The sequence below is a fragment of the Anastrepha obliqua genome, chromosome 5 (genome assembly GCF_027943255.1).
Source record: "Anastrepha obliqua isolate idAnaObli1 chromosome 5, idAnaObli1_1.0, whole genome shotgun sequence".
NCBI classification, from domain to species: domain Eukaryota; kingdom Metazoa; phylum Arthropoda; class Insecta; order Diptera; family Tephritidae; genus Anastrepha; species Anastrepha obliqua.
In genome coordinates this window covers 82,161,375-82,186,603 of record NC_072896.1, presented here as the reverse complement: position 1 = coordinate 82,186,603, position 25,229 = coordinate 82,161,375, and the positions used below count along the sequence as shown (strand labels likewise).

At 38.1% G+C, this 25,229-nt stretch overlaps 2 protein-coding genes across 8 annotated transcripts in view; one reads left to right on the top strand and one right to left on the bottom strand.

Annotated features, from left to right (window-relative positions):
• Positions 1-25,229, top strand: part of LOC129247729 (bridge-like lipid transfer protein family member 1) — a 50,337-nt gene that overhangs the window by 11,364 nt on the left and 13,744 nt on the right. Inside the window, exons 8-31 of one of the 7 annotated variants that reach the window (XM_054887003.1) lie at positions 33-490; positions 2,378-2,599; positions 2,659-2,991; positions 3,045-3,270; positions 3,343-3,632; positions 3,706-3,823; positions 4,333-4,428; positions 8,665-9,242; positions 12,200-12,338; positions 12,417-12,614; positions 12,674-13,626; positions 13,692-13,881; positions 13,966-14,130; positions 14,190-14,391; positions 15,352-15,454; positions 15,720-15,829; positions 19,722-20,033; positions 20,120-20,457; positions 23,213-23,345; positions 23,430-23,559; positions 23,636-23,757; positions 23,819-24,238; positions 24,323-24,554; positions 24,629-25,193. In XM_054887003.1, the coding sequence (XP_054742978.1) occupies positions 33-490; positions 2,378-2,599; positions 2,659-2,991; positions 3,045-3,270; positions 3,343-3,632; positions 3,706-3,823; positions 4,333-4,428; positions 8,665-9,242; positions 12,200-12,338; positions 12,417-12,614; positions 12,674-13,626; positions 13,692-13,881; positions 13,966-14,130; positions 14,190-14,391; positions 15,352-15,454; positions 15,720-15,829; positions 19,722-20,033; positions 20,120-20,457; positions 23,213-23,345; positions 23,430-23,559; positions 23,636-23,757; positions 23,819-24,238; positions 24,323-24,554; positions 24,629-25,193 (6,633 nt within the window). Of the gene's footprint in view, positions 1-32; positions 491-2,377; positions 2,600-2,658; positions 2,992-3,044; positions 3,271-3,342; positions 3,633-3,705; positions 3,824-4,332; positions 4,429-8,664; positions 9,243-12,199; positions 12,339-12,416; positions 12,615-12,673; positions 13,627-13,691; positions 13,882-13,965; positions 14,131-14,189; positions 14,443-15,351; positions 15,455-15,719; positions 15,830-19,721; positions 20,034-20,119; positions 20,458-23,212; positions 23,346-23,429; positions 23,560-23,635; positions 23,758-23,818; positions 24,239-24,322; positions 24,555-24,628; positions 25,194-25,229 lie in introns of all 7 variants that reach the window. The other 6 variants (XM_054887004.1, XM_054887002.1, XM_054887001.1 and 3 more) reach the window with 6 other exon arrangements.
• Positions 10,833-11,741, bottom strand: LOC129247731 (uncharacterized). Its single transcript, XM_054887009.1, has 4 exons — positions 11,611-11,741; positions 11,383-11,549; positions 11,094-11,310; positions 10,833-11,020 (listed from the first exon to the last, which is right to left on the bottom strand). Exons 1-4 carry the CDS (start codon positions 11,704-11,706, stop codon positions 10,904-10,906), a joined length of 597 nt encoding a protein of 198 aa, XP_054742984.1. The 5' UTR covers positions 11,707-11,741; the 3' UTR covers positions 10,833-10,903.

Genomic DNA, 25,229 nt, shown 5'->3' with positions numbered 1-25,229 from the left:
AAAATTCCAATATTGATTATTGCATTTCTTAGGTTTCGCCAATCCGCTTGGCCAATTGCAATTTGCACGGCCAACGTGTTAAGTCTGGCATCTCTGGTTTGCTGCCGTCAATACTGCTACGCCTCTTCATGCATAACGGTAGTTCGTACTCAAATCTCACCAACTCTTACAATACCAACACTACTGGCAGCAATCGTTCGGGTAAAATGCGTCGTTCGGAACAGGATTCAATCAAGTCAGAGCAACAACAGTCACAACATAATATTGGCAAGCCGAAACGTAGCTCGAACTCGTTTTCACAACGACGCGATTCACGTGAAGAAAGCAATAGAAAATTGCGTGACAGTTTTTCGGAATGTAAACGCGCTTACGAGACTGAATTCTTCGAGAATTGGATTGAGGTTGGTTGTACTTCATTGGGACCGATTTTACTGGAGGGCGCATCGGCACTGCCCATCCCTGATCATAAATTGCATATCGTGCAGCACAAGTAAGTTTTTGAGGGTATGCAAGAATAATAAAGTGAACTACTTGAAGTGTTTAGGAAGTGAGTAGTTAAAACAAATATATTTAAAATGCAGGCAATGGCATGAATCCCAGTGTATTTCTGCCATGAAAAAGCTGCTCATAACAAAACATCTGCCTTATAAGATACACAACATAAATAGGAGAAGGAGCTCGGCCAAACACCCAATAAAGGGCTTAAGTGCCAATTATATAATATACTTAGTCTTGCCTTAAATTCTGTGACAAATTTTACAATGCGTAAAAAAGTTTCATTACTTTTGTCTTTGTTCACATTGTCTACTCATAAATTATACTCTTTTTTCCTGGAGTGGGGAGTTAAGGAAAATCGCATTGCGGTAAAAGTGCAAGAGAGATTTAGGAATTGCTGAAAAAGCTTAATATTTCGAGAATGTTTGTTTACCGCACTCAAGCGACTGAAGTGATAGAAAAAGATGTGGTGGTCCTCGTCTGGTTCGAACCAGTGCAGCCATAAATGCCGTTTGAGAAAGAATTCACAGAAATCCCCTTAGAAAACAGAAAATCATGTCCAAGGAAATGAATGTATCGACCAGATCCATGCCAAGACTGATTAGAGATGATCTCCACTGTTCATCTTTTGACAACGCGCTTGAAAAAAATTAGGCTCAACAGCTTCTTCGGCGGCATGCGATCTTTTTACAGAAGAGAAAACTTTCACTGTTGAAGAAGTTTTTAATAAGCAAAACGACAAAATCTATGCTAAAACTTGTAAAGACGCAAAAAATTTGTTTCAAGGGTTCAGCGTGTAAAGGCGTGGTGACATCTCTTCATTTCGGCGAAAAAGGGGTTAAGACCGGGGCAAAAGTGTACTAGAAGGATACCTGAGAGGGCGTGTTGAGACAGTTGAGCAAAACTCTCTTCAATGGAGAGCGTTGGATCTTCCAGCTAAATTCCGCTCCAGCCCATAAGGCAAAAACCATCCAGCAGTGGGTAAAAAACAAAATTCCTTCGTTCATAGCCGCAAAAGATTGGACGTCTGGGGAAGTCCAGATCTGGATCCATTTGAACTACAGTTTGTGGTCAGAATTGGAGAATAAGACCTATAGAAGGCCTCACAGAAATGTGGAGAGTCTCGAACAGTCTTTGGTTCGAGCAGCCACGTCAATATCCATGGAAACCGTGCACCTAATCCTTTGAAGGCTTGTGTAAAAGCAAATGGTGACCATTTCGAATGAAAATTAAAATTTTGTTTTAATATTTGCGTGGTAAAGTAAAACTAACTTCATCAAGCAAACTATTATAATTTCATATCTATTACGGACTTAGCATGTTACAGAACTTATGGCAGGACTAAGCTTTTTTTTTTTTCGTCCTCGTCTTCGTATTTGTGGTGTGCGTCTTGATGTTGTTCCACAAATGGAGGGACCTACAGTTTCAAGCCGACTGCGAACGGCAGATATTTTTACGAGGAGCTTTTCATGGCAGAAATACTCTCGGAGGTTTGCCATTGCCTGCCGAGGGGCAACCGCTTTTAGAAAAATGTTTTTCTTAATTTGGTGTTTCACCGAGATTCGAACCAACGTTCTCTCTGTGAATTACGAATGGTAATCACGCACCAACCCATTCGGCTACGGCGGCCGCCAAGGACTAAGTATATGTATATATAAAGCAGTGACTAAGGAGGGATACAACTATGAATTTTGCAAAAAACTTCTGAAATTTTTTCATATTTCGGGCAAATTTTAATTTTTTTTAACTTTATGTGTTGGAAAACTTTTGACACTATATTTATAGCCTTAAAATCGGATCAAAATGACTAGTAATCGCATCCGGTCACATCCAAATAAGCAAAAAAAGTCAAGCAGCTTAATTTTCCTACCTTTTATTTCAGTTTTCTGCGCGAACACGATGCCAAATACAAACGGTTATGGTTTTTGTGGAATGCAAACAGCAGCAATGCGACGCCTGCTCTACCACCATCAACTGGCACCGAAATTTCACGCTGTGGCTGCATTGGCGGTTGTGCATTCTTCGGCAGCAATCGCAATGGCTTGAAATTTTTCAAACCCTCAGCCCAAGATATACAGGACAACTACAACATAGCGCGTTATTTGTAAGTCGGCTAGTGAAATCAAATCAGTAAGCAAATTAAAAAGAAAAAAATACTTTCAGTATTATCAACAACAACAAGGACTACGGTTTTGGCGAGAGTATACTACATCAGGGCCAACTGGTGTTCCACACGCCACCCTACAGCTTGCATTCGGTTGCGCTGCATGATAGCGCTGATTTTAACGGTAAAGGTAAACATTACTGGCCAGCTGTGGAGTTGCGTAATGGCAGCCTCAAGAAATCAGAATTGTGCAGCAAAGATGTTGGTGGAAAACTGAAAATCGGTAATGCCATTGAAATGCCAGACATAAATGGACGTAAATCACGCGAGAGTACAGGTTCGCCGAATACGCTAGAGCGACGCAATAAACGTTATTCATACAGCACTGCTAGGTTAGTAAGAATGAGTAGTAAACAAATTTGTGACGTTGCATATTTTTTAACAGCCGACAAACCTCCGTTGAGGTGCCTTATGCGCGCCTTTTGGATAGCCCATCGAAGAAAGTGGTGCGGCAGGACTCTAACGAATCACAGTTGCAGGTAGCATTTCGACGCGGTTCGGATACAACTAAATCACAATCTCAAAACAATACTCTACGTGTGTCACCACCGAAAACCAGCATATCGGATTCACGACTAACTGGGGAAGCCGATGTTGAAGACGAGCTGGAGGTAAATTGTTTCGATATTTATTATTTAATTACAGCTATTAACGTATTTTTTTTTTTTGTATGCACCTTTAAGATACCAGATGAGATGTCACATTCGGCGCCGCATTCACATCCGCTCGAATTCGAAATTGCCGATTTACCGCTGCAAACACAGCTGTCCAATGAAACAGCTCTCACCAATGGTGGTGATCACTTGACGCGCGAAGTACAGCGCACGATTTCGCTGACATCGGAGAATCCCTCCGAGATGTTTTTCTCAGCCGAAGAGGATATATCGAATGTTATGTCGCAAGGTGGTTCCATTAAAAACCGCAACGGTTCGATAATTCTCTCTGGCAAGAAACGCTTTTCCTCAGATCTAAGGTAAACGATATGCTTTACTGAGGCAAACTAGTTTATACCGCTTAAAATTTATAAATTTCTATAAATTTTCTAGTATTGGCGCACAAAATGAGAACGCTGGCCTCACACTCTCCACCTATCGCAGCGATTTGGAGATTCACGCGCCGGAATCTAAAACATTGCCAAAGCGTCCTCAAAGCACCACTGAATTGGTATGCCTAAGATTAAGAATTGGGCGCGTTTTTACACAAAAAAAAATTCTATAATCCAACATGCCTACACCATTTTCTTACTTGATTTAGTATTGCAGCTTCCAAGCAATTTTTCTCATTATTTTCATATTAATCACAGATATACCTTCTAAGCAGTTGCAAAACTCGCAAAACAATACATTCGAAACTAAAAAATAAATCTAACTTTATTAGCTTACATATTTCCGTAAACGTTAAACTTTACTAAAAAAACAAAACAAAAAAAAAACAAATTAAATTTTAATAATATACTTCATATTTAATGTGCTAAGCACTCGTAAAAACTACCCATAATTTATATCTTTGTTATCAATTTATCAGAGAATCGATTAAGTATTTACTATGCATGTTTTTGTGTATAACTAAGCCGTAACTAAGGAACCTTAAAAGCTCCCTTACATTTTTTCTATATACCTTTATATAAAAAATGTTCCACATGCAATTCTTTTCAAAATTCATCAATTTCATAGAACGAAGACGTGAGACGTATTCATGGTCTTGCCACACCAATCAGAAAACTAACAAATATTTCATCAAGACCTGAGTATCGACATTTTATTCATGATGTGAGTAGACTTAGCGCCAAATTACATCTACTATCCAACTACTACTACTTCTTGCTACCAAAGTCTTTCTATTACCAACTTGAAATTAAACAAAATTTTTTAAATTGTTATGAATACGTTGAACAACGTCTGTTAAAATTTGTTTGTAGCATATTCTTTATAGATATTCTTTTTTCGTTTTAGATATTCGAATTTTAATATTCTTGTTCGAATTAGATAATTCTAGGCTTTGTGTTTTCTTAGCTTTGAATGAATTTTTCTACTGCATTGTTATTTATTTGCGATGTTATATTTCAAACTCAAATGCATGTACGTGAGTAAGTGTTTAATGGATTTAAGAAGCAATTTTTACAGGGAGGAAACTTCTGTTCAGGATTTTGAATTATTGCAAAGGAACTTTTATTATAGTAATTGGTTAATATATGGTAGTAATTTTGCGCTGCAATTGGCTTATTCCCACTATTTTTATTTTCAAAATTATATTTTAATCTTTATGTAAATAGAAATTTCACGAATTTTCGTAAGGAAGTCTTATAAATTAATACCGGCTCACTTCCTTAAACTTAACGAAAAATTTAACTCCATCAGCCAATAATCAATAGGTAATACTGTTAACTCTTTATGACTCTTATATATAGTCTAGTCTATAACTCTAGAAACTGAAAATAAAACTAAAAATCAAACTAAACTATCTAACCTAACTACTCATCCTAAGCCGCAATTAGCGCGTTTTGCACTTCTATCAGTCGCTGCTATTCTCTTCTGTCTCGGTTTTCATTTCCCTTAAATCATTTGGATTCCTTGATGTCTCTGCTTAGCACAGTCCTGGAATATTTACTTACATTTATTACTCTTCTTAATTTATGGAGATTTTAGCTCTGCCTTTGTTACCGAAAACGATTAGGATTTACATCCGGCCAACGTTTGCCATTCAGTAGTGTTTCCCCAAAGTGGAGAAAATGGAAAATTGATAATGTTTTACAGTTTTACAACAACAATCACTGTAGATATTTGTTATAGTTGGGCTTAATCTGTTTATGGTAAACATTTTAAGGTACGCCCGCAGATGGAAATCAAGATTTAATTTACATGGCAGCTGAGGTGCAGTTTCTGTTATTTTTTAGATCGATTGGCTTTTTAAGGTTATATATTTTTGGAATTGCAACTGAACTAACCTATCAATTAAAATACATCCGTTATATTACAAGAACAAATCTAGGATATTAGTTGTTATATTATATTATATAATATAACGGTATTTCAAAACAGTCTAGCTGAATGGAGTTATATGTAGTTACCTACAGTCTGTGTCAGAAAAAAGGAACAGCGATTATTCATGAAGTATATATGAAGTATGAAGATATAATATATATTTAACATTTTTTTTTTATATAAAAGTATGTACAAAACTGCGAATCGCAATTACTCAATAAGCCCTGTAGGCGTCAGCGTTGTCGAGTATAGCCTGACATCTTCTCGTCATGCTTTGAACCAGCTTTTCTGCGTAGCTCGTCGACAAACAGGACTAAATTTTGCGAACTTGCTTTAAATCATGGAATGGCCTTCCGGCAAGATGCGTTTTCATAATTCCCCACACATTTTCAATGGGGCTGGCGTCTGTGGACTGGGAAGGCCAGTCCATTACTGTGGCACAATTTGCTTGTTTCTCAATGTATTTTTCTGAGAGCAGTGATTTTGATGATGTGGGACGGTAGTATATGTTCGCCTGCTTCAGTCGACATTTGATGGTGTTGATACTCACATCTATTCCCTTTTTAGCTTAAGGACTGATTGTGCTTGGCGTAGTCACAAAGAAGGGTCCCGCTTAAAAAGTTGGATGATCACTTTATGCTGCTTTTTTGTCTTCACTCGCTTCAAGCCGCGCTCGGAAAAGTCATCAACATTTTTGTACACCTTATACCGCTGACATCACAACAAACTGTTTCGGTTTTTTAATCACTTTGGCAGACGCGGCGTAAGATAATTTCGTCCCTTTCGAATGCTTGCATAAAAATACCGCCTCAAAACGCTTCGCGTACTTCTCGCTCATTTTTATTTGGTTGCGTTTACGGGAAAGTTTCGAACGACACTAACCTGAGTTAGCACTGGCGTCGTAGCCCTTGAGAGGCACTATTATGCAGCAAAAAACAGAACGAAATACATATATCTTAGAGTTACAAGAAAAAAAAACGGTTCTTTTCATCCGACATAGACTGTATATATGTATATCAAAATGTTTAAAACAACGAAAGCAATCGATTTACCCACATTTTTCTGTCTGTTCTTCCATCTGCCGGCCACGGGACCCGGACCGATTTCAATTTTTTTTATAAATAAAGCATAATTTTTTCCAAAAATAATCTCCTCAAATGATAGTAGAGTTAACACTTAAAAAGTCTGCATAAAAATGTTATTAAAATAATGCAATTTGTATGCTATCTTTTATCTGTGTTGTTTTGTTTTTAAGAAATCAGCCAAATCTGGACCAATTTAGACTTCTTAGTATCATTTAAAAGGTATTTTCTGACCTTCTTCATTTCTAGGAAAACTAACGTATTAATTTTTCAATAAAGAAAATTGTCTTCTAATTGTTATATGGGATGCGCACACTGTAAGGGGGAAAAATTATAAAAAATAAAAAAAAAATAAATAAAAGAAAAAAAACCTGGTAATCATCTGTATTGCCTCTAAAACTATTATTTTCTAGAGATGTTGTTGTTGTACCATCATAACCATTCCCGATACATGGACGGAGAATGCTGCTGAAGTGACAGACCTTGGCCGGATATAACTCCGGGTCGTTCCGTAGAACCGACTGTCATGGGAACGCCAGTTTTTAGAGATTGCCAGTTTTGACTATTTTTCTTTTTTTTTTTTTTGAAACGTTCCTATATAAAAAAGAGAAATGGGCATTTGTTATATGTCAAGGAATAAAATTAAAAAAACTCAAAGGGATTTTTCAGCAACTTCAAACTTACACTTTATTATACTAAACTTTATTAAGCTACCAAAAATTGTTCTAAAAACTCAAAATTAAAAACTTTGGTATTTTAGTGAAAGGTTTGTGAACTTTTTTTTATTTTTATTTGAGCATTAAAAAAAATTAATATAGTCAAAAATGGTCAAAATGTTGATGTGCTATGGTTTGTCGCGGACTGTATATTAGAGAGTACCAGAAAAAAAGTTCGCGTACTCTCGTGCTTCTAAAGTATTTTTGCTAGTCAATTAAAAAAAAAACAAAAATAGTCCAAACAAAAAACTTTTTTTTCGAAATTGACTTGAGTTTAAACTATTTTTGTATTAAAAATTTATTTGTTTTTAATTTTTTTTAAAAGATTTTTTTTTTAATTTTTTTTAAAAGATTTTTTTTTTAATTTTTATTTTGTTTTATTTTTTTATATAGTACTACTGGAATAATTTTTAAATAGTTTTTTCTTAGCAAAAGTGAAATGATTTTTTTCGAGCTACAATTCACTAACATTAGGGTAGTACGTTAAGGAGGATACTTAAGGCCACTGAACTTTGAAATGAACAAAAAATTGTCTTCTTATTCAAAATTCGATATTTCATACCTCTAAATGCCGATGATTTAATGAAGAATGTAGAAAGGTTACCCCTAGGTTCGGCAAACAAAATTTTATTTTTCCGAAATTGACTTGTAAAGTTATTTTAGACTCAGAACTTTTTTCTTGTAAGGCTGGACAGTTTACTGTACCTACATATAACCTCAAATTTCTTACTTCAAAATAGCGCCACTTACCCTCAATTTCTTGGCATAATATTTTATTTAGTGAAAATATTTTATTCGTTTAATCTTGGGATGTTGGTAGACCAAGGAACGATTTTTTGGACACATATTTAGGTGCTTCTTGGGTCAAGTATACAACTTACATATATCAGCATGCAATAAAATTTAAAGTAGCGTTTTTCGTTTACCTTTTCGCTAGAATTTATTCTGCTTTCTTTGGAAACTCAGCGCTTGGCTTTCGCATATGCATTTGTTTGCTACTTATAAGTATTTTTAATTTTTTATTTTATTTTATTATATTTGCTTCTACATTTACTTCGCTACAAATTCTGCTGCTTTAGCTTTGAATGCTCTATCTTTGCTTACTATACTAGCGCAAAATTAGTCTGTCGCCAGTTAACTCACAACACAGTAGCTTTCTAGTACAATAATTGATTTTTTCTAAAGAAATGTAATCGTTTTTTGTTTTTCAAATTTCCTTTCTCCAGGTTGATTCTCGTGGCTCCTCCTCGGGCACACCTTCGCTATCGTCAAACTCTTTCATCTCGGCCATGTCGTCACAGGAAGACGTTGCACTTGTCAATCTGCATCAGCAAGTGAATCGGCCCATCATCGATTCACCACTACTGATGGCAAGCTATCTAAATCATTTGTCACAAGTGAAATGCTTCAATTGGACCGCTTGCGCCTTTCCATCAGGGCCAGACGTTTTCTCCACGCCCATGTTTCACGAGAACGAAGATGGCGGTCTAACCTATATTGGTAGCAAAATGGTGCCACATTTTGATTTGTACGCTTGTTGGCGTGAAATCAAAGTGGTGCCACGATATGAGAATACAACGGGCAGCAATAGTTCGGCCACATTTATGGGTGGCCCAAAGTCGCATCCGTGGGATCCCAGTGTGCTATTGAAAGAAGAAGAGAGTGACAAAACGACAAATGGTTTCGACGATGGCGAATTTATGAGTTTACAGGCGGAAGGTGCAGCCTGTACATCGGTGGTGGCGCGCTTAAAGGGACAGGTGAATGTCTTCCTCACACCATTGATGCTGGAAGGATTGCAGCGGTAAGTAGAGAAAACGTTTATTGATATATAGTTTGTATAATAGAAGTGTGAGAGCCATAACCTAGAAACCATTTGGTCAATTCGATTCTATGGGCTTATAATATTTATCATATGCAAATTATTCAATAAAATGTATAGTCACCACCATTAGCTGTAATGGATTTACATACATCTTCGAGTCATTCTTCTTCTTGATTGGCACGATAATCGCATATGCGATTTTGGCCGAGTTCAACACAGCACGCCAGTCTTTCCTTCTCGTGCTTTGTTGTTGTAGCAGCATAAACATTCCCCATTCTTACATACGGGGACTGCTGCTGGAGTGTCAATCCTTGGGCGGGTATAAATCCGGGTCGTTTCGGTAACGTAGAACCGACTGCTCGTGCTAACCGGTGCCAGTTGGAAACACCAAGTGAAGTCAAGCCCTTCTCCATCTGATCTTTCCAACGCAGAGGAGGCCGCCCTCTTCCTCTGCTACCACCAGCTGGTACCGCATCGAATACTTTCAGAGCCGGAGCGTTCATATCCATTCGGACGACATAACCCAGCCAACGTAGCCGCTGGATCTATGTCTATGTCGTCGTCTTTCTTTCAAACACTCTAAGGGACTCCTCTTCGGATGTTGCTATCGTCCATGCTTCTGCTCCATACGTTAGGACGGGCATGATGAGAGCCTTGTAAAGTGTTACTTTTGTTTGTCGAGACCGGATTATGCTACTTAGTTGCCTACTTAGTCCAAAGTAGCACTTGTTGGCAAGAGAGATTCTAGGTTGGATTTCCCGGCTGACATTGTTATTGGTGCTAATGCTGTTTCCTAAATAAACGAAGTCTTTTACAATCTCGAAATCATAACTGCCAACAGTGACGTGGGTGCCGATACGCGAGTGCGTCGACTGTTTTTTTGATGTTAGGAGGTGCTTCGTTTCGTCTTCGTTCAGCACCAGAACCATTCGTTTTATTTTATCCAGTTTGGAAAAGGCAGAACCAACAGCGAGTCATACTTTGTGTTAATTTCTGCGCAAGTTATGGAGGAAATCGGCTCCCAATCGGCCGAATTTGTCTTGATCACTTTGACCGTCCAAATTTCTTTTTCCTTGAGTTTTTGCTTAACGGTTGCCCAAACATTTTCAATACGGTTAGCATAAGGCGACTGCGAAAGCTATTCCAACATTTCAATCCCATTCTATTTTGCTGTTTCTACTCTACGCAACTTCAACTTCCATGCTTCGGATCGTTGTCTTCTTGTAAAATCCTACGTTGGCCAGTTCTTCCAAACTTCTTCGCAGCTGACCGTAACATGGCAATCCTTTTTGGTAAATTTTATTCATCAAAACTGCATTCAAATTGGCGGTAAACACAAATAAACGGCCAAATCCTTTTTCGGAGAATCAGCCCCAAATATGAACCTTAACTGGGTGCTTCACAGTTCGTTGACGTTGTTGATTATCAGCAGTACACCAGCACCGACGCACACAACTATTCGCCTAAAAAGAAAAGTTCATCCGTGATTGCCGGTCACGCTTCTATTAGACAGACTGTATATGTGTATATATATGCAATTTTATTAAAGTCATAAAATATAATTTAGAGATTATTGGAAATATTTATGTATAAATGTATTTAATCTGTTGGGTCTCGTGTGTGTGTGTGTGAGTGGGTACTCAATTGCGTTTTACGCGTATGTGCTCCTTTTTATCGCCGCCCTCCTCATTATTTTGCTCTTGATCACGCGGAAAAGAGTTCTCCAACTGACGGATGTATTCGGCATCCACCGTAGCCTACTAATGCACAAAATAGAGTTGAGACCGCATAATATACAAAAGACCCGAACACCCCAAATTAATATCTTGCCTGTTTTATTTCATGCCCATTTTCGCGTTTTGTGCGTTGATTCTCTGTTTGCTCCATGAAGGGTAATAAATTTTGTCGTGGTATCTTGAAATGCCTCAAATTGCGCGTATCTCTTTGTGGTTCATCGATATCGTCGTAGTAATTTTTGTTAATCTCATCATCAATGGGGTTATCGTCGAAGGTCCGGTCACGTGGTGGTCCCAAGGCGTAGTTTCGGCTAGCCAAGAGTACATAAATACATTTAATATCAAATGCGTGTAACATTTCAAGGATTTTCGTTACTTTGTACCTGTCATAATCGACATAATCATAATCGGGCGAATCTGGCTTGTCTATCAGCTGACTTAACATCTTCAAATCCGCTAGCGATAGGTCGTCCAGCGCCATATCGATTTCAGCATCACTTAAACCTTTCGTTGGATCGCCTTCATCCATTTTAGGCTCTGTATCTCTTCTCTATAATTGAGAGTGAACAAGTTAATCAGGTGCCAGTGGCTATTGATTTGAGCGCCCATACGTGATAAACGTTGAATTGCTGTGTCCGTCCTTCTTGCAAGCACATCAAACATACAAATATGCTGCAAATTGTTATTGTTTGAAGGTGAAACGACATTTCTTGCAAATTGTTTTGAAAACATCTTGACGTGTCTCATGATTTCCAACGCTTATCGTTTAAAAATTTTCATATGAAACAAGTACAAGTATTTCATTTTAGTGATGGGAATTGAAATTGAATCGGATCAGACACTTACATAAAAAAGGGCACCAGCGTTGGCTAATTAGAATAAGATCAGACTGACTGGGAATAGTAGTCTTGCGCCGTATTACCTCGTTTATCGAAATATTTTAAATGAGTTGCTTTTTTCTGGAACCACACAACAATTAGGACAGGAAATACCTCTTAGTCTACTTATATATGAGTATATCGTCTAGTGTATTCTTTTTACACTATTGAAAAAGAAAATAAATAGGGATAATGGTGCGAGAACCGCGCCAAACTGTCTCTCGGCCTATTTACCTATTTATATTACCTTATTTTGTGCATTTTTTTTCTTTGGCACAAAACAAATTCAAATATAATATATTTTGTTGTCATACCCCAACAGAATGGTGGAAGCCAGCATACCCACAATATCGTCACTGCATCTACTCTCGGTGGTCAATCACATACACGCCTCATGCATTGCAAAGGTGCAGAACGATAATATACTCAAGCGGGATCAAAGTTTGAGTTACTGGTCACAGGTGATTCTTAGAAATAAAGATATTTTTCTGGAAATTTATTCATGCGCTATCGCTCTTAATTTTCCAACATTTCTGCAGGTGCATTCGAATTCGAAACGTTCAACTACAGAGCGCAACTTACAAGGACCCGGCGACTCATTTCTAAGTGATGTCTATGAAGAGAGTATATCGACAAAGACGCAAGGGTTGATTGTACTACCAAAGGTTAGCATAACAATGCTGCAGTCGTCCATCATTGAAGAGGTTATCTCAGTGGCAGCGTTGGATAATGTCCAGGTAATTCCCTACTCCATTTTTTTTCCCAAACAATTTTGCCGTAACTTTGGCTTTTGCAGGATCTCAGTTGCGTCTCACTTCTGACATTCTACATCGAAGGTGTGTCGACCAAATTCCATTTGGGTAAAACTACACGCGCATCCATGCACAATGTTTACATACAGCAAACTGTGCAATCGGGCAATAGCCACAAAAAGGGTGGCATTATGAAAGGTACACGCGCGCTCTTAGCGCATTTGTCCTCGCAAACGCGTCCGGACAACATACAAGGCGAGCCCATACTAATTGAAACGTCCGAAAAACAACTGGAAGAGTTGGTAATTACGCTTGATGTGGGGCGTGCGCATGCGCAGTTACGGCGGCTGAAAACCGAATCGAGCTGTGTCCAAGAATCGCCTATAATTGTTACCGCCATACCCGAACACAAAAGTAAGGTGCTCTTTGAATTGGTTAAAATGCCTGAAAGTACCGGAGGTGTTGACGGCATAGGCTACATAATGTTCGAATGTGGCTTGGAGGGTGTGGGTGTGAAAATAGTGAAACGTTCACATTTTGAGAAGTCTGAAAATACTAAAGAAGAACTAGCCGAAATTGCTGAGAGCGCCACAGAGGCGGTGGGTATTGTGCGTGGCGTTAATATAAGTGATTTGGTGAGCGGTGCAAGCGCAGATATTAGCGCAACATCAAAAGCGGAGGCAGCTTGGCGCTTGATTACCAAAAAGCCGCCAACACCTAAAACACCCAAGGAGAAATTTCAAACTGCCTTGGAAAGTATAATTGTGCCAGAGCGCACGGAGAGTATGAGCGAAAATCGGAAATCAACTACGAAACCACAGGCCGATGAAGAACAGGAAAAGGGTAGAAATAATGGCAAAGAACCATTTGAGCAGAAGACACCAAATGTGAAGGAGACTGAGAAGAACTCCTCATGCGTAATTGAGCTGAAATCGGTGTGGTTCAACTTCGCAGCGCCGCCTTGTGTGCCGATCACGCGGAAAATTGATTTAACCAGGTGAGCGCATGAAAATAAAAATGTTCCCCATGGATTAAAAAAAAAAATGTAATGCTACTTTTCAGACTCGATTGGAATCTTTTGAGTACTGCTTCACCCGCCATCACCGCCTGGATGAACCCCAGCAACCGCTTGGCCATCAAGATTGTGTCGCTGATGCGCGCTTTACACACGCGGCAAACAGCCATAGCCGCCTGCCTGATGGCAGATGCATTGGACAATGAGAAAATAAAGCGCAGTCCCAAAATTAAAAAGGTTTGTGTTTTGTGATGAAAACAAGAAATGCATGTTTTCGTAAAAATTTAAGCATTTACTAAATAAAAAAAATGTATTCCACAGAGCCGCTATGCCAACAACTACACGCTGCTTTCGAAAACTTTGCAAGAGGATCCCAGTTGTCAACTTTGCTATATAATGCAGAAACTAGTGCTAGACGAGGGTGTGCAAAAAGTCGAGCAAATCTTCAAGCAAAGCGATGTGCCACATTTGAATACATTGCGACAGGTTTAGATTGGCTAAAATCATGCTAATTTGGTTTTGGTTTTTAACTAAACATATTTTAGGGTGTCATTGTGCTGAGTCGCCAGTGGAAGAACACACTTTACAATCCAATTCTATTTGAGCACCAGTACAAGAATAAATTGGCACGTCCCATCAATGTGACATTTTCCTTCCCGCAACAGGAGGAAGAATGCGATGATGCTGAATGTGAAGGTGAAGCCGATATGGGTGCATATGCGGGTGTCGGCGATAATCCGGAAGAGAGTGAGAATGCTTTATTACTTGGGCAAACACAGCATCATCGAAATCATATTGGTATTTTTGATTAACCACCTCTCAACAAACACTACCGCGTTTTCCCCTCATTAAGACTTAAGACTTTCGAGGAGATTGCGTATACACTTTATTTTCTATGACTATATTCTTCTCTTTTCTTACTTTGGACTTGAAGCTACGTAGGCTTTATTTACTACCTCATTGGCTGTAAAAATATTTGAGATCAACAACAACAATGCATTTTAAAAACGCAATGTAAACTGCGTATTTCTTTGCTGTGAATATTTAATGCTTCTACGCGTTCTAAAGTTCTTTGCAAGAAACAATTGAGTACATTTCAGTTTATGGTTGAAATCTGTAGCTCTCCCCACTCTCACTCTCTTTAAATTGTGTGAAAGTTCATCTTTGCAAGCATGCTTTTGTTTTATTTATGTTATATTCTATGTTGTGTGGGTGTCCACTTTGTCTGGGTAATATTTTAGGCGCTTATTTTGTTATTTCTTTCATCATTACTTGTTTTTTATATCAAAATTCTTGTCAAGCACTCTTTCAGTTACGTAAAAATTTTGTGTTTGTCTTCACCTTGTTTGTGTGTTTTGTTTCACATCAAATTTGGGCCATCGCTGAAATGTGCTGATAATACTTTTCATATGCGCTAACTTTTTCGATCTAATACTCTGCACTTTCAAATATTTCTCAAGCTATATATCCAAAGTGTATAGTTTTGTTATATATACATGATTGTCTGACAGCGTTTACACACTTGTTTGATTTTTGGTTGGTTTTATGATTGTTTCAAGCTTTGTTACGGTACACTGTTGCACATGCCACTACCGCGATTGCAGCTCAAACAGGTGGCACTCATGTCTATAGCACAAACTATACTCAACTCGTTGGTTATTTTTGAAAGTGTGTGGATTTCTAATTTAAAGATTTATTACATTTTAGACACCTCACAGTTCGGTATGGGCTTTGCAAATGAAGCGTCGCTACATGGCGCGGCACAAAGGTCAAACTCCACTTCACCAAATATACATTCAACGCGCAAAGGGTGAGCATTTTTTTTAACATTAAATTAGTACCTTTAAATTTGTTTGATTATAACTGTTAATATGTTCAAAATTCATTTTATTCTCATTTTGTATATATGTACGAACTTACATTTGTCTCCCGTTTATCCGTTTGATTGGCTTATATATTTACATATGAATTCATGTGCGCTGATTTTTATGCCATATGTGGGTTTGTCTGTTCTGTTGTGCCAATCGCTTTCACCAACGAATTTGTATACGTAAATGCATGCATTGCTTTCGCAGCAAAGCGCTTAGTAAGTGCTCGAATATTTCACATGGCAATTCATCTCGTTCTAGCATACAAATGCTGCCAATAATTTCTGGACTAGTGGAAAAGCAGGTGCCGGAATTCGGTGAGTAATTGCAAAATTTTTGATTGTGTAAAAAGTTCGGTAAGAAATTAAACAAAAAAAGTGGAAATTATAAATTGAAAAAAAGGAAATAAAATTAAAAAAAAAAATTTAAATCAAAATTAAAAAAAAGAATTAAATTAAAAGATTAAGATTAAAAAATTAAAAAAAAAACTATATAACTTATAACTTAAAAACAAGTTAAAAACTAAAAAAAAAAAATCAGAAAATAACTAAAAAAAATTAAAAATTAAAAAATAACAACAAAAAAAAATTTAAATTTAAAATTGAAAAAAAAAATTAAATTATTAAAATTAAAAATTGAAAAAAAAAATGTATAAATTGAAACAAAATTTTGTTAGTGTACTTTATTAAATTCACCACAATATTTTTATATTCCCCATAATAACGCCATCAGCGTGAAGCTTCTTCGGTTACTGAGCAAATCAGTATTAAAAAATGGAAATAAAAATAAAATTAAAAATTAAAAAAATTAAATTAAAAATAAAAAAAAATTTAACTTAAAAACTAAAAAAAAAATTTAAAAAGGTAAGAAAAAACATTAAAAATTAAAAAAAGGAAACAATTATATTAAAAAAAAAAAATTAAAAAAAAAGTTAAAAATTAAAAAAAAAAATTTAAAATTAAAAAAAAAATTTTAAATAAAAAAAAAATTAAAAATTATAAAATTTTTTTAGTGAACTTTATTAAATTATTCCCCATAATTACGCCATCAGAGGGAAACTTCTATGGTTACTGAGCAAATCAGCAATGAATAATTCCTATACATAGGTTGGTTAGGTTAGATTAAATTGGCTGGCCGAAGTCACGCAGAGACCAGATTGGTCCATAGCGATACCAGGTCAGACTCCTATTTTAGCGAAAATATACATCACTCACGATGCACAAGATCGTACGGTCACAGCAAGATCCTCCTACAGAGACCCTCGCTGCTCAAAAACAGACTAGGCTACACAGTCCCCGACCATAACTTCAAGAAAAACTTTACGGTACGTTTTCCATCGAGAGTCGAATGGGGCAAACGGAGGGTGAGTGGAAGATATGGTATTGAAATCTACACTGACGGTTCTAAGATGATCTGTGGTGTAGGAGCTGGCTTCCAATCGGAACCGCTCAACCTATCTCAGTCAATTCGACTTCCTGACTATGCCAGCGGGTTCCGGGCAAACCTATTAGCAATCAGAGAAGCATGCGAATCACTAAGACACTACAAAGAAATTGGTGCAAGAGTAGCTATTCTTTCAGACAGTCAAGCAGCTATCAAGATCATTTTCCATTTGATCCAAACTAGTTTCAAAATGTAGAGAGTAGGAGCTAGAATTGCTTAGTCATTGGCTTGCAATTACTCTGATATGGGTTCCCGGTCATAGGAACATACGGTATAATGAGATAGCGGGTGAGCTAGCAAGAAAAGTTTCGGCACTCGACATAGCAGAGGCGGTGGCAGTCGCCACCCCACTCAACACAATAGAAGCATCCATTGCTTCACACTATCATGCTTTAGACGAAAGAAGGTGGAAGCAATTAACTACATGTATTACAACAAAAACACATGACCGTCGTACAAAATCCAAAAGACGAATTACCTGTTAGGATGTTCTCGACCAAACATTTCACGCATCACTGCAACCCTTACAGGTCAGAAGGAAAGTCTTTTCCACTACTTATGTGGATGTCCAGGGGTAGCTAGGGCAAGACTTCGCTCTTTTGGTAAGCTTTTCTTACAGCTAATTAATGAAATCTTATCTCACAAAATGGATCTCACTTAGAAGCAAAAAAAAAAAGACATCATCACACGAGAACAAGGTAGTAAAACAGTGCTGGTCACTAGTTAGGATTATTTCAGTAGAAATACTCAACCACTTCAACAACAACAACAACAAGATGTCCGTACTGTTCGCGAATTTTAGGAGACGCTCAAGCTCCAGTTCAGGGCTACATTCCAGTCTTTCAAAACTGAGAGCACCCAGGTGGCCTAGCTCAGTTTTCGAGATAAGCGGACAGTGGCATAGGAGATGCTCCAGGGTTTCTCATGTACCCGGCTCATTTCATTTCCTTCCAAGCATCGTTAGGAGTTAGATTTAGCTTGTAAGCATGCGCTGCAACTAGCTAGTTCCCTGTTAGTACAACAACTAAAGTTCTACAGTTCCTTCTATCGAACGTTATAACCGATTCAGTATACCTGTCATCATATGCGCGTTTAACCACGATCCTGGTAACTGTGCAATTGATTAAACTAAGCCATCTGGCTTTCGCTTTTCTCAGCATGCGCTCCTCTAGTTGTTTTTGAATTGTGCACAGGGGCTTAAGTATCGCGCCTTCTTTAGCTATTTCGTCCACTATTGCATTTCCCTCTATGCCCCGGAACGCAATATATACAAAGTCTGCGATTACGAGCGAGCTTTTTAACTCTCCGTTGGCCACCCGGGTCTGGCCGGACTGGTATTTTGCCAATTTTGCAGCTCATCTGCCATATGCGAACGTACTTTTACTGTCGTATGTAAACTATTTCCTATTCCCAATAATCCACATCTTTAAAATTTCCAAACACTCTCACATCGTGCTTCGTTTTGTATATCCAGTCTTTTTCAAATCGTACTACACTGTTCGGCAATAGATAAAAAGTTCCCTACAAATTCCTCGACCGCTTATATGATTGTTGTTGTTGGCAATCTTCCTCCTTATATGACAATCTTCCCCAAGGCTCCATATACATTTCCAATCGTTTAGAAATGTTCTGAACATCCTCTTCTGGTAGTTTCTTCAGAACGCAAGCCTCTTTCTTTTTCATCGCTAAAAATGGATCCAAATCTTCAAGGAATCCGCTGAATAAGATAGTCAACCTAAACTGTTTATTTGATTATTTACTAGTAACTTCTTGGATTGAATCGGCGTTTTGTCTCTATCTATGGTCTATAGTTACACTTAAAATTTTAAACACAAAAAAAAAAAATAATAATAACAATAACAACTATAATGTCAAATAAGTCTACACATATAGTTATTTGTAGCAAATGAGAGAAGTACTGTATTTGAAAGAGTCGCTGGCGTTTGGCCCACACACACTTCTTCTAAAGCAACGTTAGTTTCGATATTAAATAGTCACACCTCGTATTGAAATGGAAATATTTTTTACTAAATAATCCGATTGTCCAAGTCATTTGATTTATATCTTTAAAATGCAATGTTAGAATATACAGGGTCCGCCATATAACTTTACGGAATTAAAAATGCTCTAAAAAAGAAACTACTCAATATTTTTCCAAACTGTTTTTTTTTATTTTGAAGTACAATCCTTCCGGTTAATGATGGAACACAACTTCATTCATATGGCTGCCTCGGCTAACCATGCACCATCCCATACGATCGGTCCAATTTTTCAACACATTTTCGATTTATGCGGCTGTATTTCAGCTATGACATCGCATATGTTGGTCTTCAGCGCATCAATTGTTGCTGGTTTGTTGGCATAACACTGGTCTTTGACGGCATCCCAAAGATAATAATCCAACGGCGTCAAATCGCAGCTCCGAGGCGGCCAAACCATATCGGTGCTTTTCTTCTTCCCATTGCCGTACGTAATTTTCGTACACATTCTGCAACATTACCATGATTTTCAAAGTAATGTCGCAATATTTCCCAGCGTTCTTTGAGCGTATACACAACCATTTTCGTTCAGCGGAAGAATAAAACTAATGTTCTGTCAAATCAGATGATAGCTAAGTGTTACCATTCTTCAAATAATACCTAGTTCAAACCCGTATCGATCGATGGCGGGCCCTATATTAGCAATTTGTTACTGAACTTTTTAGAGAACCCAATATTAAATATTTTTGTCAAATATGTCATATAAATCCCCATTTGAAATTTTCAGAGTATGGCGCATTGCAGGAGGGTTCATTGAGTTCTAGCAATTCAGTAAACAAATTTTGGCTTGGACCAGAGAATCAAAAGGAGGACTTGTACTTCTGGATGGCCAAACAACAGGAGAATAAAAAGAAGGAAAACTCTGTTGAAAAGGAGATAATACGGCCGGCGCCGGTGAAAGTACCCGGTGTGGGCCATACACGTGGTGGCATTTTGCAGGACTCAATAAAACTGCTCGATGCGCATTTGATTTTCGAGCCATTGCTCACATGCTTGGGTGTAATGCCGCAACAGATGATCAACAAATTTGCCAATGCGGGTAATTATTATTAATTTATACATTTTAAAAACCAAATATATTATTATATATTATTTTACAATGCGGGTCAATTAAAACCATTGCAGACATTTCATCCTTGGAGAATTTCGGCACCAATCTCTCGCTTATCGGCACCTTTGACTCGATACGTGTCGATATTGTGGTTAGCGAAGCGGGTGATAAAAAGAATAAATGTTCCAAATTGAATAAGAAATCCAATGGCACAGGTCGTCAATCGATAATGATGGATACGCCATTGTTTTTGTGTGAACGTGTCGGTGTTGAGTTGGAGGTGTTGAAGAAGTCCGATGGCATGGTGGATCAGGCGCGTCAAAATGTAATTTATATGTCGCGCAGGCAATTGAAAAAACACACAAGCACCGTTATCAACTTAAGCCTTAACATACGCTATATTTCGCAGCAAGTAAGTAAATGAATTTTTAACCAATGACACCACTCTTCAGTTCGAATATAAGTAATATGATTTGCGTGGTCGAAACTAATTTTTAAGCACTGAAATTGAAATTTCCGTCCTTGTTTCATGTACTTGTCATTCCATATTCTTAAAATTATTATTATATTCTAAAAAAAATATTAAAATATTTTATATATTGAATTACAGTACCATTTACACTGATCATACCATGATCAGATTAATTTTCCTCTGAATTTTAGTAATGAATTTTTGTCTCATCGCTCCAAAGTACGTTATACCATTTTTTCATACCGCCTAATCCACACCATAACTTGTGCTCTTGAGTAAAACTTTTTAGCTTCCTTAAATTTACTTGTTTCAACCACGGAGTTTTACGAGCTATTCTGCCTGGTTGGTAGGTTCATGCTGTACTTAGTCTTGCCATAAATTCTGTGACAAATTCTCAGAAAAAAGTTCCGTTATTTTTGCTATTGTTCGTATGCATTGCCTACTCATAAATTATACTCAGTTTCGTGGCAAATTTCGCTTGTTAACAATGGAGTTTTGAGCTAAGAAAATCGTATTCCAGTGATTGCATTGCAAAAGTGTGGTAAAAGTGCAAGTGAGATTTAGGAATTGCTGAAAAAACTTAATATTTCGAGAATGTTTGTTAACCGCACCCAAGCGTCTGAAGTGATAGAAAAATATTTGGTAGTCCTCGCGTGGTTCCAGTGCAGCTTTAAAAGCCGTTCGTGAAAGAATTCGCAGAAATCCTCTTAGAAGGCAGAAAATCATATTCAGGTAAATTAATATATCGACCAGATCCATGACAAGACTAATTAGAGAGGATCTCCACATGAAAGCCTTCCGTCGCTCAACTGATCAACTTTTGACAAGGCGCTTCTAGAAAATTCGACTCGACAGATGCAAACGGCTTCTTCGGAGGCCGTTTACCGCCATGAAAATATTCTATTCATAGATAAGACAATTTTCACTGTTGAAGAAGGTTTTAATAAGCAAAACGGCAAAATCTATGCCAAAACTTCTAAAGACGCAAAATATGTTGTTCCAAGAGTTAAGCGTGGTCGCCATCTAGCTTCCGTAATGGTTTGATGGGGAGTGGCTTGTAAAGGCGTTACATCTCTTCATTTCTGCGAAAAAGGGGTTAAGACCGGGGCAAAAGTGTACCACAAGGATGCCTTTGAAGGTGTGGTGAAGCAGTTGAGCGGTACTCTCTTCAATGGAGATCGTTGGATCTTCCAGCAAAATTACGCTCAAGCCCATAAGGCAAAAACCAGGCAGCAGTGGCTAAACAGCAATATTCCAGGTTTCATAGCCACAGAAGATTGACCGTCTGGAAGTCCTCCTACAGTTTTTGGTCAGAATTGGAGAATGTGGCCTGTCGAAGCGCTCATAGATATTTGGAGAGTCTCAAATAGTCTTTGGTTCGAGCAGCCACGCCAATATACATGGAAACCGTGCGTGCTGCAATAGCTAAATGGCCTAATCGTTTGAAGGCTTGTGTAAAAGCAAATGGTGACCATTTCGAATGAAAATGATTTTTTTTTTGTTTTTTAATATAACCATGATTAAATAAAACTAACTTCGTCAAAGAAAGTATTATAATTTCATATCGATTACGGACTTAATTTGTAACAAAACTTATGGTAGGACTAAGTACAATCGATACCGTTCTCGCTGATAATGCGTTGTTGATTTCGGCTGCAATGACCTTTCATGACCTAAAGGGATCACTCTTGGCAGGATTCACAATTAAATTATCAGTAGAGCAAATCGTTTTCTTTCTCTCTCACCTCACCCCCTTCATAATGGTATCACAAAGGACGAATCTTTCTTCGTCCAAGTGTGCCCATTTCCTGGGCAACCACACCAACCTAACCTAATCTAAGTCGTTTTCTTTTTACCACCACGTCGTTCTGTGGATTTTTTGAGCTTAAGCGGTTAGGGGTAGTCAGAAGCCCGAAAAAATGATGATTTTCAATCATTTTTTTTTTTGTTTTCCTAGTCAATTGCTTTATTTTCGAAAAATAAAAGCATAGCATTAATACATCATGTCTCGACTTGACTTTAGCAAAATATCAAAAAAAAAAAAATTATAATTGTAAAAGTTATCGCTGTTTGTGTGGCTCCTGTTTCTCCAGAAGTCCCTACAAATTTTCACACAATATCTTTAAGATATTATACTTCAGAAAATTAAAAAAAAAAACACAAAAAATCCAATTTTTTGATAATTCTGCCTACCCCTAAAGGCATTACAAAAAAATTTGTTGAACGGTCTCGACCGACTCAGCGATAAATTTGTACCAATGTTTTTTGTTTTCGAAGACTGAAAATAAGCCTGACAAACTGACAATCTGCTCGTCAACTGCGCACGACCCATCTTTGAAATAATTCTGTTAAATATTAATTAAAAACGAACCACCTAATTCGCTACTTACGTTACATTCAATACTTTTCACTTAGTTAAAATGCCTAAGTACCTATTTTAGTGGCCACACAAAACTACGCTTTACGAAAATAACCGCATCTGTGCAACCAATAACGCGACTTAATATAACGGGTCTTTTAAATTCCCAACGTAGCAGTGATGCCATTTGTAGAAAAGCGAAATTTCAATAATAGCTTTAAATTTTTCCGAGCGGTTCAGGCCAATCGATTGATAAAGGCAGCGTACCTATTGTAGTGACCTTATGTGTATTTAACATCAAGAATATGTAACGAAATATTTCTGCATATACCATAGGTCAACATGCCTCTATTGCGTCTACTGCATCAAATCACAAACATGTATCAGAATGTTAAGGAGGCGCAAAATGAGTTTCATCAGCAACCGGATTTGACCAGAAAGTCGCATGCCAAAGATGAATGCAGCTTAGGTGAGTAAAATCAAAAAAAAAAAAAAAAAAAAAAAAAAAAAAAAAGAATTAAGGCCACTAAGATAATGCTTTTTAACATTTTAGCCTCAGAACCGAATGATATTGCGCCCTTCGGTTCTGTATCGGATCGCTTTGCACATGCCGAGAACTCCTCTGATGAACGTTATGATAAGTTCAATGAAATGATATCCATGACACATCCCATAGGCGGCAGGTGAGACTATTGAAATTATGAAAAATGTTATTTCATACACAAACTTACAAATGAATCGCTTATGGAAATAATACAGAGTGCGTCCCAGTGGCATTGGCCCTTTAATACAGCTAACCCCATCGCCAAATGCCAGAAATCGACCATCTAGTTTCGCCCAGAAATTACGCTCAACTGGCAAGTCTGTTAAAGGAAAACTAGGTAATTTTCATTATTTTAAAAATGCTGCGCAAGTTTAACCCGTCTACTCGTAACTTCTCAGGCTACACCAATCTAAATGAGGCCAACTCTTCGCCACTACGCGATAGCCCCACCACTTCAGTAGGTGAGCAGCATATATTCAAATTATCGCTGGAGTCCAAGGCCTCACTTAATGGCGCCTGTGCAACGAGCGTTAGCGGTGACTATAATACAATAACCAAAAATGGCTTCAGTGACATACAGCCGTTGCTGCAGACGCCAAATTGTTGGAAAACAATTTACAATTTGCTAGAGCTGTATGGCACAATGCCTGAAACAAAGACGGTTCAGCGCAGCTCTATGTCTAATGAGGCTCACGATGCTGCTAAATATGGCGTAAAGAAAACTCCTGTGGGTGGCTATATGCGGCAGGATACGCGCAACGACGAAGACGATGCCACGAGTGCACCAACACCTTTGCCGCAGCATCGTGAACTTGTGGGTAAGTGTAGTTATTGTTGATTTTTGTATATTGCAAAAAATGTGAGCCATTAAAATATACGCTACTATAAATTTCCTATCGCAGAGACCCTGTCGCAAGAAAAGACTCGCTTAGTTGTCTTTGGTGTTGCGAAAATTCACAAGACGCGTTTAATGGCGACACTGAGTGGCTTAAAACTGGAAGCTGAAATCACTACATTGAATGGCAGCGCTACTTGGCGTAAAAAAGCGCGCCCAGTCTCACTAGAATGCTCACTAACTGGGCAGGTAGGACGCACTATGATTGTACTTTTGGAGGGTGTTGCACCAAATCAACAGTAAGTCGCTTGGCGCTGCTGTTTTTGAAGTAACTATAACTTAAACACAACATTAATTTCTCTATTTTGTATAGAACTGTGGTAAAAGTGACTGTGGGCAAGTGTCAAACACTCTATTCTAGTCTGACAAAGCGCGGCAAAGATAAGAACAGCGGCTTGCTCTCCATCGGTCCTGTGAACATCGAAATACCACAACATCCCGTTGCACTTCACGGCATGATGACACGCAGTTCGAAACAGCTCAGCTCTACACTGCAAGAGCTCCGTGTCGGACGGAATTCTGGCCGTTCTGCGTCGCGTACGCACAATCCAGACGAACCAGAATCTCCATATCATTCACGCGCTGCCGGCAAAAACGTCGATGCGAAGGAGAAAACACAGCCGCAACAGCAACCCAAAAAGAAACACGTACCACCCCATAAACTGCCAGCGCAGCAAAATGGCCTGCTGCAGCCGTTGGTCATGCAGTTCAATATTCTACTGCATAGCTTGTCGATAAACGCAGCACTCTTGCCTTCGCTACAAGCGCAATATCGCATGAATTGTGTCAGTTCGACGGGTGTGACGGGTAATCGCGCGAAATTCGTTATTGATTTGCCGACACATACGCTCAGCTTCAATACGAAAATACAGGTGCGGGTGAGTAGATATATTCCCTCACACTTTCATTCAATC